Raw genomic sequence first — 14,413 nt, forward strand, 5'->3', positions numbered from 1 at the left:
CATTATAGACAAAAGGTAAGGATATATAAAGGGGTACTGTCTCTGTGAGGACGTTCACCGAGATGCTGGGTCTAGGGTTTGTTGTAATTGATTGTGTGGTACAGTTGATGTTGTACTAAATAACGGAGTATGTTTTTAGTTAGTTCCACAATATGTTGTCTAATTTTGAAGAGATTGACGAAATGAGTGATGTTGAAAACAAAGGGCTTAGTGTAAATTTCGGAATCCTCGATTAATCTCACAAACTTGAATGCAACTTCAATACTTTATTTTCTCTATAAGGAGGTTTTAATAAAATTATAAAGGAGCAATAACACAAAATAAATAAAATCAAACATTTATTCACAAGACAAGAAAACCTAAGCCAAATCAAATCAAATCAAACCTTAATTAAATAAAATATTTTCCAAGTTAAACGAGCAACTTATTAAATAGAACAGGATTGTGTGGTAAGGTTGAGGTTGTACCAAATAATGGAGTATGTCTTCGGGTCCACAATATGTCTCCCTTTGAAGAGATTGATAATACAAGTCAAATTTGAGCGATCAACTTACGTAGGCACATAGCGTTTCGATCCAATAATGCAAAGCCTTTACATATATGAGCGTCTTAGATCATATATTGATTTTCATGCCATATCGGCATTTTAAGCGTTTACTTGTTTGTGCCACTTAGCACTACGGTCTTTTAGTATTCATCTTCAGTTGTAAGTGAGAGGTCTTATGTTCGATTCTATTTAAAGTTGAATTCGAAGTAAATTATTATGATTATGTATCCTGGTGCGGGTTTGATCAAGAACTCGATTGTCACCGTTCATATGCTTTTGATTTACCCCAACAACTTCCAAATCAAAGCATTGAATCATAGCACCAAGTAGGGCTGGCTGCATTTGCCCCCTAACATCTAATGCACTCGCTCATCTCTTCGACCACTGAGTGGTGGTAAGACTCTTTCAGGGTGAAAGTGCAGAGGATTTTTCCAGTACTTTGTGTCCTTTCCAATGGCCCAAGCATTCACAGATAGCATTGTGTTTTCTGGGATCACATAATTTCCACTGTTACATTTTTGCACACTTTTTCTTGGGATCATAGGCACAGATGGGTGCAGTCTCAATGTTTCTTCTATGATGCCTTGTATGTATGGAAGGTTTGGACCGTCTGATTCTACGACTAGCCTTCTATTCTCAACGACTCGATCTCCTCCCTTGCTTTCCGCAGCACCTCCGGGTGGGTGATGAGCTCTGTTAGTGCCCACTCCATTGAAATGGTGGTTGTATTTGTACGTGCCGTGAAGAAATCCTGAAAAATCCAATTTCATTATTCTCCTAAAAGCCCTTTAATGTTAAATAACCTATATGTTATAGCTCTGAATAATAAGAAATTAAGAACGGGCATCTAAACTTTGAAGGTGAATAATATGACAATATAGAGAGCTAATATTATTTTTGTTTGAAAAATGGGGGCTAAAAGGAAGAACCCGAACAAAACTAATCAATAATAAATCAAGATTGGACATCCCAAATCGATCTTCACAAACAAAACTAATTGAACAAGAAGGAGTTTTAAAGTAAAAATTGTCTAAATCTAAATCAAGACTATAGTTTGCCCAAGTTCCCAAATTCACTTTCCTAAATTTTTTTGTGTTGTTTGGAATTTTCATTTCTTCTCATATTTCCTCTTGTATTTGATTTTTTTTTTTTTTGTTATGTCAATAACATATCCCCATCAGTTAACTTTTATTTAATATAATTGAACTGAAAATCATACGAAAAAGAATTTGTACCATGATTGAAGCCTTGATGTGCACTCTTGTAAATTCAACCTCCTCACTCTCAGCACTCCCTTTTCCCAGTATATCAAGCTAAATGTCAAGAAAATCCTTTACCTCCTCGCCACCACTGCCTCCTTCGTTTTTCATGTTTTTCTTTTTCAGTTCTTCACGTTCTGAAATAACTTTCTCCAGCAATGCGTCGAATGTCCTATGAGTGTCTTCGATTCTCTTCTCAAATCCCTGCAAATCCAACTTCTTGCAAAACCAAACAAAATCGGACAAATTAAACTCCACAAAAATCCTTGTTACCTTTCTCACCACAAGCCTATTATTAAGGATAGTTTTGTAAAAGACAAAAGTTAACAGCATCAATATAGTAATTACCTTGATTTTCTGTTATAGGTAAGGACAGTAAGATTTGTTATGGTGAGCTGTCAAGTGCACAACTATTTGTATAAACACCAACTGATGGAATCTTATCATTTTTCAATGGAATACATTTCCTAATATGGTATCTTTCGCCTCTATCTTATTCCTTATTGAAATGTTTTAATTAATAAGAAATTTGAAATTGAAATTAAATGATGTGAGTTGTCCAACTCATTTGCCACCTTCCACTATCAAGTTTTGTTCCAAACATTTTAAAAAAAATTATGCATAGATGTTACAAATTAAAAAACACAAAAAAAAAAAAAAAAAAAAAAACAATTTGAGCCAAAAGAGTTTTTACGTACCATGATTAAAGCCTTGATGTGAATCCTTGCAAAATTGACCCCCCTTAATCTCACCACTCCTTTTTTTTCCAACAAATCAAGCAAAAGATCAAGCAATTCTTCACCTCCTCTTCAACATTGCCTCCTGCATTTTTCAAGTTTTTCTTTCTCAATTCTTCACGTTGCGTCGTATCTCCTACGAGTGTCTTCAATTCTCTTCTCAAATCCCTGCAAATCCAACTTCTTGCAAAACCAAACAAAATCGGACAAATTAAACTCCCCAGAAATCCTTGTTACCTCTCTCACCACAAGCCTAGCTTCCTCGTCTCTGCCTTCACACTAGACCCCTTAAAATTCCCCAACATCATTTTGGCGATCACATTGTTGAAAAGCTTTGGTAATTCCATGGTGAGATCAACAGCTTCACCACTCTCAGCTTTTTTGGCCCGCAACCTCCAAAGCCTTGGGTACTCTTGGGTTAAAAATTGAAGCAAAGTTGCTGACATTACGGTTGCTTAGGACATCATTAACGCTGAGGTTTATGATCAATTTATAGTAAGGCCATAGGGTGCAAATCCTGTGATAGAGTGATTGTAGGTCAGGCGTTCGATGGTTTGAGCACAGGATATGTAGGAGAGCTCGTGGGTTTTGAGGAACTCTTTCGCAATCTCTGGCATGGTAACCACAATGCATGGGACGGAGCCAAGGTGGAGGGAGAATAAGGCGCCAAACCGCCGGAAGAAAGATCGGTGGAGGAGAGGGCCAAGGTGGAAGTGGCCAATGATGGGTAGGGTTAAGGGGCTTGGAGGGAGTTGGGTTTTTGATTTGGAGGTGAAGGCTGGACGATAAGAAGAGGGATGGTTACGAGAATAGAGTAGAGGAAGAGGAGCTCGAACACTGCCATTGTTAATTGTGAGAGGAAGAATTACGGTTGATAAGTTTTGGAAACTCTAAAGCGTGGTCCTTGACTCCTTATATGTGCAAATAAAACGTGATCATCTGTCTAAAAATGGTAATGCTCGATATATTGAAATTATATTTTGTAAATTACATGATATGACAGTTGATAGTTGAATTCATTGTTTAAATTCTTAAAGAATGTATTCAATCATCAACCATCACATCATGTTATCTAAAAGATATGGTCTTCCTGACATTTTTAAAATATAGTCTATAAAATTATCCATTCTAAAATTGAGGAAGGATTACAGTCAAATTTTTGCCCCTTGATTTTGCTTTATTTACCCACTGCTGCCACTAAATCTGTGTTGGGCTGGGGTAATTACTAAAAGTTAGGAGGGTAATATAGTCCGTAGGTTGAGGTGCGGGTTGGTTATTTCCACACCAAAAATCGTCATCGTCTTTTCAGTAAATGGAATTAGTGGTAGCTGAACAGAGTTCCTCTCTGCAACTCCTCCTCCATTACTGCATTCGAATTTTCGACAATGGTGAGTAATTCAAACGCTTCTTCTGTTCGTTCTTGTTTATTTAATTTAATTTGAATTCTTTCCGATTTTGTTTTCGGCGTATGGGTTATGAATTTCCATGTTTTCGGTACTTATATGCAGCTGATTGCTTTCCTTGCTTTTTATCCATACCGTTTGGTTCAAATAATGAAAACACGCATTGACCTGAGAAATTTTAAGAGTTGTTTACAAATTAGTAATTAACTTTGCTTTCCATCTCTGTTTCGTTATCTCTTCAATCCCTGATTTGTGAACTCTTCAATCCCTGCTTTGCGATCTCCGTTGGTTTTTCCACCAACCAATGAAGTGCCCGAAGTTTGAACATGAAATGCCCTGGAGGCCGCCCAGTGCAAGGTATCTTTTCATTTTTAACTTTTAGCAATGTGGGCTTGACCTAGTTACTGTAATTGATAAATTGTTAGTTTTGGTTGATGATTTACCTTGCGCTGGGTTTTAGTTGATGGGTTTTTCTTATGGGTTTTGCTTCCATTTGGTACTCGCGGGGTTATCCAATTAATTAGGTCAGTTTTTGTTTAATTGGGATTCTTAAATTTGATATTAGGGATTTTAATTTGATTGGGTTTTGGATTGCATTGTACACTGTTTCGGGTATCTTTAGCAAAATAGGCTTTTTTTTTTTTTTTTTTTTTTTTTGGGGATTCTAGAAGTTCATGTAGTGCCTCTCTCTATTTGAGTTTGAGTTGGGGATGGTGGACGATGAGCAATTCGGAGATTTATCGCAGTGCAATTTGTCATTTCCACGGACCACCTATAATATTGGCTTTCATTTTGCTTCTTTTTTCTTTGCCTATAGTAAAATATTATTGTTTATTTCCAAGATCTGAGTTTGTCATTCAGAAGAGATGCTTCATTCAGAAAATTGAAATTTCCCAAATCTTTGTTAATAGTTGTATCCCTTGCTGAAGGATTTAATTTTCGTGGATGTCTAATTTTGAGCTTTAAGTTTTCCATGTATGCAGCATTACTAGACCAAAAAAAGCGCAGTGTCGTGGAGTAATTAGGACTGTTTCTGTTCTTTTTTTTTTTTAATGTTGAATTGACAAGTGGTTTTAAAAAATGGATAATTTTTTTACTGGGTTTAGTTTCTGTGTTTGGTTTGAGACTGGGTTTAGTTTCTGTGTTTGGTTTGAGAGTCAATTCAGAGAGCTAAAAGTCAGTAAAGTTTGAATATTTACGTTTAATGTTGTATTGGGTTTGGATTAATTTTGTTTGTTTGATATTAGAAATTGAGTGATAGGGAATTGGCACTTTTCTCCCCTTTGAATGGCGTTTAACTCATTTCTCATTTTCTGTTTGGTTTCCGAGAAAATCGAGGGAAAAAAGGATAGAAGATTAATGAATTCACTAAATTGAGTTCTTTAAGTCCATTTATGATTGAAGTTATTCCCTTTGCTTTCATTTATGTTTTTGTTCTTTTGGGTTTCGAGCATGTTGAGGATGGTAAAATCAATTATTTTGATTTTGGAAGTCTACTTTGTTTTTCAGCTTTAGTGCTTGGGAGAAGCGAAAATGTGATTTCATGTATGGAGGTTGCATTTGTCTGTCATTTGAAAGGAATTCAGACAGAGAGAGAAGGGAGAGGGTAGGTTTGTTGTCGGTGAGATTGAAGGATGGTCTGATGTATCCTTGCAGGTGAACTATATGCTCGCGCACCCTCATCCAGTGGAACCTGTAACTGATAGCTGCAGGTTTATCCTAATTCTCACTAAACCGGAGCATATCTTTATTGGACTCCTCATGTTAAAACATCATGCGCCTACATTACTCTCAATAAGATTCCTTTACATTAAGTTTTACGTGTAGATTTTGATTTGTATCTGTGGTGACTGAATGTTATTTGTTTTGCAGATATTTTGTTCTACGTGTAGAGGGGAACATTGGTGAGCTTATATACTCTCTCATTGTTGCAATCTCTAATGATTTAGTGAATCCTATTATCCTGTAGTTGGAACAATTCAAAGAGCGTTTTAGCCTGTATTTCCTTTCATTATTGGCTCCTAAGGTAGATTTTCCCCCTTACCCAGATTACTGTTGTGCTTTTGACCTATAATCATACATAGGAGATATTGGGTGAAAAATTGTAGAAGGATGTTTTGAGAATCATCTGGAGAATACCTCTTTAATTCTCACTTTCTCCTTAAGAGTTGTACTTCTGGGCAGTGTGATGGGGAGATATTTTTAAATTCTTTCCAATTATAGTATAAGGTAGCATACTTTTCTTCTCGTGGTTCACCCATCTCTTGGTTATTTAAATTCTCATCAGCTCCGTTCACCCATCTTTTGGTTATTTAAATATTTATCAGCTCGGTTCCCTCATCTCTTGGTCATTTAAATTCTTTAGAGATGCCTGTATTGATTTGTGATTTTGTTGGATTTACTCCGGTGAAATGTGTGTTATCTGCATTGATTCATTTTAGGGTATGACTCTGTTCGTACTATCTTTGTAGTGCATCTTTCTGTACAAATTATTCATGCCTGTTGTGGACAAAGGTTCCAAAACCCACAGCAAAGCGCAGGCAATTTTTCTAGTATGATTTAAAATTATGGTCTACAAAATATTGTCTAAAAAATTATTAAAAAGTTGTGGTTTCATATATATATATATGACTAAACGGACTTCAAACCAAAATAATTGTCTTTTTAGATGATCTTTAGATAATTATTAAAAGAATGAATGATTTCAATTATGATACATGTAATTATAAGGAGCCAAACAATATCCTTTAGCTATAGCTCTCTCATCGTAACGTGTCACCCTATTTGATTTTGCCCTTTATACCCCAATTACGTAACCAGTTTAACCATTAAAGCTTATTTTTTGGGTACCCCTACGTATTCTAGACAAAATTTCACTTCACAACATACACTTGATTCTGTCTCACTTTATCCTTTGTAATTATTTTTCGTGTCACACAGTATCCCATTCCGTCAATTGGGTTGAGCATCAGTTTCATTAATATGGTAGGGGTCACATAGGGTAATTTTTATGGTTTAAAGAAATTGTGAGTTTTAGGGATAATATTGTTTAGGGTTGCTAAGAAGGAAATTTGAGAATCACATAGGGTAATTTTTATGGTTTAAGATATCCCAAATGTAAAAAATTGACTGAAAAAATCAAAGAGCCTTTGTCAAATCAACCAAACTAACGTCTCTTTGACCCAATTAAAGAATAGAGTTAAGTGAAACACAATGGATGAGTACAGGAAACAAAGTGAGACATGACAAACTGTAGAAATAAAGTGAGACTTCATGTAATGTACATGAGGCTTAAGTAAGCCTTAATCATAAAAGTACTTATTATGATTTTTATGGGTCGAAAAAGAAAACTTAATAGGGTGACATATGACTTGATGAGAGAGATAGATAAGGGCAGGGGTTGGTTTCTTACATGTAAAAAGTTATTCATCCATTTCAATGATATAGTGACATCATTTACCGCAGACAAACATCATAATGGGAATAATTCATTATCTTTATTATCTAATGATTCTCTAAATCAAACAATCACGAGAATGTTATTTGTTATCAAAATAAACACTAAAAAGCAACACAAACAAAGGAACAACCCACGAGCCCAAAATTAACTTATAAACAAGCAAAAGGGCCAAACACAAACAGAAAAACAAAAGGGCCAAACAAACAAAGCCGGCCCAAAAGGTAAAACACAACAGAGAGCAACTAGAAAGATCCACTGCTTCTGCCACCATAGAGAATTTCGATCTGCTCCAATCCTCACCCACAACCAAGCAACACCTCATCAAATGCACCATCCAATTCCGATCTGCTCCACGAGCACATCCATAGAGTAAGGATAGCCAGCAACAAAGACAAAGAAGCCAACTATCAAGATGAAATCCGTGAAGACCCACGAACAACACTATCGAAAAAGGCAGATAGCAACAAGAAAGTGGTGGTGCTGGAAACACCAGAGCTCTACACACAATCTCAATAGGAAACATGGCTGAAAATCGAACCAAGGATAAACAAAAATGAGGCATACCAACGAGGTAAGAGACAAAACAAATTGGGAAACAAAACAGGAGGAGGAAGTAGTAGAAGAAAAGAGAAGAGAAGAACATAGCAGAGAAGGGTAGAAGAGAAGAAAACAGAAGAAGCAAAGGAAAGGAGGCAACTGACTCCAGCCGAAGCCGGAGTCGGCGCCTGAGAAGGTAGGCAAGATGAAGACCCTCACCAAAGGGGGAAAGAAAACTCTCACAGATGAGAGAAGGTCTCTCACGGAAGGAGAGTTTTTTCTTGCACCCCTTTTAAGAATAGAAATAACATTATTTATCCATTTTCATGTAATTGTAAATAGAAAAGGTAAATTTGCCCAATAAGTTTGACACCCTCTTCAAGTCCTCAAACTTTTTTTTGATCAGAGTCTTCAAACATTTAAAATCTGCTCACCTGCTTTATGGGTTAAGGATACAACTCGGGATCAAAACGTGCCACTGGAATACAAATCAAATCATGGGCTCGTGGAGTTGTCACTCCTGGCCGTTCATCCATTTCCAGAACACGTTCATCACCGTTCGTATGCTTTTGATTTACCCCATCAACTTTCCAATCAAAGCACTGAACCATTGCACCAAGTAGGGCTGGCAGCATTTGCAGGGCTAGGTTTAAACCAGGGCATATCCTCCTCCCAGTCCCAAACGGAAGCAGCTGAAAATGTTGCCCCCTAACATCTAATGCACTCGCTCCATCTCCTCCACCACTGAGTGGTGCTAAGAATCTTTCAGGGTAAAAGTGCAAAGGATTTTCCCAATACTTTGGGTCCCTTCCAATGGCCCAAGCATTCACAAATAGCATTGTGTTTTCTGGGATCACATAGTTTCCAATGTTACACTTTTGTACACTCTTTCTTGGGATCATAGGCACGGATGGGTGCAGTCTCAGTGTTTCTTTTATGATGGCTTGTATGTATGGAAGGTTTGGACCGTCTGATTCTACAACTAGCCGTCTATTCCCAGCGACTCGATAATAGGAAAAGGCACTAAGGCGTTATGTGAAAAATTAAGCTTTGGTGTTATGCCTACGTACGTCCCATTCTCTTATTTTCTCACCCACTTTAATATGAAAATTTTATTGACAAAATTAACTTCATGCAAAATGACCTTGAAGACCTAAACAAAACAATATTCTAAAAATTAAACAGTAACAAAAGAGAATTCTTAACGTCTTGAAATTAAAATTTGATAAAACCACTTTTGTTTGCAAAGAGACCAAACAACACTCAATGACACCAAGAAGTATCCAATTGCCCAAGTACAATTGCAATCGTGCATCAGATTCCTCCTACCCACTATTCCGGACTTGAATATTTTGTGCCAACTTCCTTGATTTCAACGACACAATCATCAGAGAGCAACTAAAAAATAAGCGAAGGGTTCATAGAGAATCTCACTTTAACATTTCTATTTGTTGTTTCAATAGCATATCCCCATAAGTTGACCTTTATTTAAAATAATCGAACTGAAAGTCATACGAAAAAGAATTTTTACTTACAATGATTAAGGCCTTGATGTGCACTCTTGTGAATTCCACCTCCTCACACTCGGCACTCCCTTTTTCCAGTATATCGAGCAAAATGTCAAGAAAATCCTTCACCTCCTCGCCACCATTGCCTCCTTCATTTTTCATGTTTTTCTTTCTCAGTTCTTCACGTTCTGAAATAACCTTCTCCACCAACGCGTCGAATCTCCGATGAGTGTCTTCAATTCTCTTTCCAAATCCCTGCAAATCCAGCTTCTTGCAGAACCAAACAAAATCTGACAAATTAAACTCCCCAAAAATTCTTGTTACCTCTCTCACCACAAGCCTAGCCTCCTCGTCTCTGCCTTCAGCACTACTAGACCCCTTAGAATTCCCCAACATCATTTTTGCGATCACATTGTAGGAAAGCTTTGGTAACTCCTCAGTGAGATTAACTGCTTCACCACTCTCAGCTTTCTTGGCCAACAGCCTCAAAAGCCTTACGTACTCTTGGGTTCGAATCAAAGCAAAGTTGCTGACGCTACGGCTGCTTAGAAACTCGTTCAGGCTGAGCTTCTTGATGAATTTATGATAAGGTCCATAGGGTCCAAATGCAAGGGAGGAGTTGTAGGTGAGGCGCTCAATGGCGATGGACTGGGAGCGGGATATGAAGGAGAGCTCGTGGGTCTTGAGGGACTCTTTCGCGAGGTCTGGGGAGGAAATGACGATGCATGGGACGGAGCCAAGGCGGAGAGAGAATAAAGGGCCGAACTGGAGGGAGAGTTTGTAGAAGGATTGGTGGATGAGAGGGCTGAGGAGGTGGAAGTGGCCGATGATGGGTAGGGCAAAGGGGCTTGGAGGGAGTAGGGTTTGGGATTTGGAGGCAGAGAGGGGTCGGAGAAGAAGAAATACGATGAAGAGAATTGAGAAGAGGGAGAGGAGCTCAACGACTGCCATGGCTTCTCCTTCTTGCTAGAGGAAGAATGGTTGACAGGTTGTATTCCAAAACATGGTCATTATATTATATGTACATAACGTGGTCATCTTCACTGTCCAAAAGGTTTATATGATTAAATAAATACAAAGTCGTACCGTAGTCACCCAATCAGCCAAGGTTAGTTTCAGCTAACTTTCTCCTCTAAATTTTCACCGAACGCGTGCCATCTAATATTTGTACCAAACTTTTGCCAACAAACCCTAATTTCTCAATCTGCATCTCACTGCAAAAGTTCATTTTTGGGAATCCTTATCGCAGCTCAGCACTCTCCTACAAGCCTGTTGCATACTCCGACGCAGATTCTACAAGCCTCTTGCTTCTTGCTATCTCGTTTACTTAAGAACGAACTTGATATCTTAGGTGATCTTAGAAGCAACCTACAGTTTCCCAATCGAGCGCCAAGTTGGAGTATCGCTGATTGGGTCATGTCTGCTGGGATGTCTTGGCTCCTTTCCCTTCTGCATAATCTTAGCGATGCTGTACGACTTACAGCACTACGTATATGGCTTAGAACCCCGTTTTACATGCCCAAACTCGCCACATTGTGCTGGACTACCACTTTGTACGTGAAAAGGTTTCTTTCGGCAGTCATCGAGCGGGCTTCCTTCCATCAGTTGATCATCTTTCCACACCCTTTTTCTATAAACTTCCGGTTAAGCTCTCGAATTAAAACAAAACTCCAACAAAAAATAAACCGAAAATTACATAATTTAATTCTCATTCAAACAAAATGTTGGTGACTAGTTCCCTAACTTCACAAACACCATTAACTACCAAAGTGCACACAAAAGATAATAAAGTTATATCTATTTCCCTGTAGTCAGTAAAAAATTGCAATCTTAACTAATCTATCCCCAATCTCAGAATCTCGAACTTATAAATAGAGCACTCTCCTTAAATTTGTTAACAGTATCGTCGTATAGAGCAGCTTCAGTTATCTACATGATCCACTCTTCCTACCTTTTCGTGTAGGAGTGGCACGTATCAGTTAAATCTACCGTGCACTCCTATATTGTAAACCTTGTAGACTTGCCAGAAGCCTGAGAAAGAAAAAGGAGCAATAAGAAGTTATGGAACTACATTGGAAGTAATGTTAACTGTGGTAGGAGCATGCTTCAGCGCTGAACGGAAACTGAAAAAGAAGGAACTATCTGCGAGGGATGGAGCGAGAGACATGAGTAATGATAGTAAAGTCGTACAGCAAAGTGATTTTATTAGTAAATGCATCACAATCATAACCAAATGTGGATTAACGTACCATTGATGGGTGTCTTAGGACAGAAATAGTGCGGGTACTATTTCCCTGATCACCGGAAAGAAGAAGCCTCACGTGTGGAATGCTCTTCCAGGTCTGTCCAAGAGCTGGTTTTGGAATACCTTTCTCCCCACCCACCGTGTGATTGGTCACCTTCACATTTATTCCATTAAACCCTTTCAAATGAAATGTTTGTCATGTTTGAAAGCATGAACTTGATTTCAATTCAAATATTTTTCTCTTACATTTAATTAATATAAAGACAAAAAAAAAACGATAGCGGGGATGCAAATAATCTTCAAGTGATAAAGAACTGATCCGAACTACAAATTATATAACAACATCATACTTACTACAGCTAAAAATAATTTGTAGAACGACAGCTTCTCTAGGTTGATTTTAGTAAGAAAGTAATTCACTAAAGGTGAAAGATTATGTAAAGCTGAGAATTCTACACATCGTGTATCCAATGAAAACTTACCAGTACTGCAAGATTATGCTCGTGTGCTAACTTCTTTAACAGATATCCAGCAGATATCATCAAAGCACGTCCTGCAGTTATTCCCCAAGCATCAGTAAATCAGCTCCCATCTTAACGAGTTAGAAACATGTAATATACCTACCGAGGTGAACCTTCCTTTTTCTTAATTATGGGAAAACATCATAAATATAAATTGAAGCAAACGACAAACTGAAGAAAACTGTTATCTGCATACAATGATGCATACCCTGTGAACCACTGTTCCCAAGAATCGGGGTGATTAGTGAAGAGATCGAATCAACAACAAGCAACCGCACCTGCTCTCCCTTCCGCATCTGGAACGAGTACATATGTTCAATAAACAGGGAATAGGAACTCTATCAAGAAATGGGAAAGGAAATGCCTCATGGCAATGTCAACCTGAGATGGCAAACTGAACTCTAGCCGGTGTAAGAGATTGAACATTGTAAAAATGTCAAACACAGGATGGCATAAAATGTTGTTCATTACTTTCTGAAAAACTCTTTGTCCAGCCTACAGATAAATTCAGTTCGGACAAATCAGAGAATTTAGTAGTTCACTAGGGTAAAATGGCTAGCTAAAACAAACAAAACACAGAAAATTTATCCAAAGTGATGTCGTATTGTCGTGACCTGATCAAAGGCATGGTCAGAGATATCACCAACAAAATGCACAATTCGTTCAGGTGAGAATGAGTTTCCTGTGTCCAGGTAGACAACAGTACCCATGTGCTTCGTTGCAACATTTGCAGCAGATAGTAGGCAAACCTGAACACTACCAAGAATTTGAATATAATTTTGAGATATAAACGCTACTAATATCATACAGTTACTCATGGTATCACTACAAAGATAAACATTGAACTATTGATCACAAAGTAGGCGCAACACGGTCTGCATAAGCAATGACAAAACAAATTGTGATGTGTAAGCTGAAAATTTGAAATCATTGCCTTCACCAACTTATGTAATTGTTGAGAAACACGATTTACTTACTTGGGTTTTACCAGAGGAAGATGGACCGACAAGTTCAGTTACCTGCCCCTCACGCAATCCGCCTCTGAGTAACAAATCAATCCTGGTTTCACAACAATCCAAGAAACAGTACATTGAGTATTACTAATAGCAGTGAAAAGGAATAGGTCAGTGTGTTTTGACTAATCAAAAAGCTTACCCTTCACACCCGGTTGATAATACATGTTTGAAATGCAAAGCATCATCTAAAAGCTCCAAACCATTCAACCATGGCTGGTGCTGAGAATCAATGATAGAGTGGACCTCAGTAATTCCCTGCTTAACCCATCACATGCATGATATGATTAATTGAATTGAAGGTGGATTTATGAACAGAAAACATGAATCTGTGATTACTAAAAAAAAGTGCTTATGGGAAAAACCTGCTTTAGCTTTTCAGATGTGGGATGTTGCTGAGCAGAACCAGCCAATTCATCGAGGTCGTGAATGAGGAAATCTTCCACTGCACCAAAAAAATTTCACAAAATTCAAGTTGGGTTCTTCATTTTCTCTATTGGGTATCAACTTCAAGAGACCCCAGATATAAAGTTAGGTGCTTTTACTAGGACTGAAGCAAATTTCGAAATTGACGGAGCGGAATTATGGAACCCACCTGAGAAGATGCCATGGGAGGCGCAAAAGGTCTGGAAATTTGAGTCGATTACTGGGTGCTCTGCCTCCAGAGATTTCAAGGGTGCCATTTCTTTCGCAATACGAGTCGCGCGGTGCTTTTGGAAAAAGAGCTTTTGCAATTCCGACCGAGTTTCTCTTGGTTTTTGCTTTCACGGAATCGCAGAGACGAGTTTTTGTTCGAAGAGGGAATCGGAGCAACAGAAACGCTTTTCAGCACCGGGACTCTAGCTGTGTTGTGTAATTTGAGTTGCACTTGTAAATATTATTGAATATTGAGGATCTCTTGGTTTTTCAATTTGTTTTTTTAGTACAAGCGACATCCTAGTTTAATTTACAGTTCGAAGTTTGCCTTTGGGCTAACCATAAAATTATAGTTCGAATTTATCTTTTGAAGAGAATCGAATTTCAAACTCTTGAAAGAAATATCACTAAACTGTAGTATTAAATAGCACCCTACCAAGCCTTCGTGTTCTTGCAATAATCTAACAAGCCAAACGTTAAAATTGCATTACCAAAATTTGGAAGCACTTCAACATTTTTTTTTGTCAATCCAAGATAATATCAACAT

The 14,413-nt window shown here is 37.9% G+C and overlaps 2 protein-coding genes, 1 long non-coding RNA gene and 1 pseudogene across 3 annotated transcripts; 1 reads left to right on the top strand and 3 right to left on the bottom strand.

Annotated features, from left to right (window-relative positions):
* Positions 1 to 736: 736 nt before the first annotated feature.
* Positions 737 to 3,387, bottom strand: LOC137743102 ((2S)-flavanone 2-hydroxylase-like; annotated as a pseudogene).
* A 473-nt stretch (positions 3,388 to 3,860) lies between these two features.
* Positions 3,861 to 6,286, top strand: LOC137743786 (uncharacterized). The gene is made up of 4 exons (XR_011069529.1): positions 3,861 to 3,931; positions 4,257 to 4,303; positions 5,456 to 5,658; positions 5,819 to 6,286. It is a non-coding gene; the product is annotated as an uncharacterized lncRNA (long non-coding RNA).
* A 1,952-nt stretch (positions 6,287 to 8,238) lies between these two features.
* Positions 8,239 to 10,402, bottom strand: LOC137743103 ((2S)-flavanone 2-hydroxylase-like). The gene is made up of 3 exons (XM_068483011.1): positions 9,479 to 10,402; positions 9,277 to 9,341; positions 8,239 to 8,966 (listed from the first exon to the last, which is right to left on the bottom strand). Exons 1-3 carry the CDS (start codon positions 10,400 to 10,402, stop codon positions 8,390 to 8,392), a joined length of 1,566 nt encoding a protein of 521 aa, XP_068339112.1. The 3' UTR covers positions 8,239 to 8,389.
* Positions 10,403 to 11,371: 969 nt separating this feature from the next.
* LOC137742147 (DNA repair protein RAD51 homolog 4) lies at positions 11,372 to 14,061 on the bottom strand. The gene is made up of 10 exons (XM_068481913.1): positions 13,826 to 14,061; positions 13,596 to 13,675; positions 13,373 to 13,488; positions 13,195 to 13,276; positions 12,832 to 12,966; positions 12,599 to 12,712; positions 12,426 to 12,513; positions 12,179 to 12,249; positions 11,701 to 11,850; positions 11,372 to 11,482 (listed from the first exon to the last, which is right to left on the bottom strand). Exons 1-10 carry the CDS (start codon positions 13,911 to 13,913, stop codon positions 11,450 to 11,452), a joined length of 957 nt encoding a protein of 318 aa, XP_068338014.1. The 5' UTR covers positions 13,914 to 14,061; the 3' UTR covers positions 11,372 to 11,449.
* Between the last annotated feature and the right edge of the window lie 352 nt (positions 14,062 to 14,413).

Source organism: Pyrus communis, chromosome 8, assembly GCF_963583255.1.
Source record: "Pyrus communis chromosome 8, drPyrComm1.1, whole genome shotgun sequence".
Lineage (NCBI taxonomy): Eukaryota > Viridiplantae > Streptophyta > Magnoliopsida > Rosales > Rosaceae > Pyrus > Pyrus communis.

Bases quoted from the DNA above. Each gene is read 5' to 3' on its own strand.
- LOC137743103 (XM_068483011.1), bottom strand. From the start codon at position 10,402: ATGGCAGTCGTTGAGCTCCTCTCCCTCTTCTCAATTCTCTTCATCGTA. The intron at 9,342-9,478 runs GTAAGTAAAAAT...CTTATTTTTTAG, and splicing joins ACATCAAGGCCTTAATCATT to TTGCTCTCTGATGATTGTGT. The intron at 8,967-9,276 runs GTGGGTAGGAGG...ATAACGCCTTAG, and splicing joins AAATATTCAAGTCCGGAATA to TGCCTTTTCCTATTATCGAG.
- LOC137742147 (XM_068481913.1), bottom strand. From the start codon at position 13,913: ATGGCACCCTTGAAATCTCTGGAGGCAGAGCACCCAGTAATCGACTCA. The intron at 12,713-12,831 runs GTCACGACAATA...ATTTATCTGTAG, and splicing joins CTGACCATGCCTTTGATCAG to GCTGGACAAAGAGTTTTTCA. The intron at 12,514-12,598 runs GTTGACATTGCC...TACTCGTTCCAG, and splicing joins AGTTCAGTTTGCCATCTCAG to ATGCGGAAGGGAGAGCAGGT.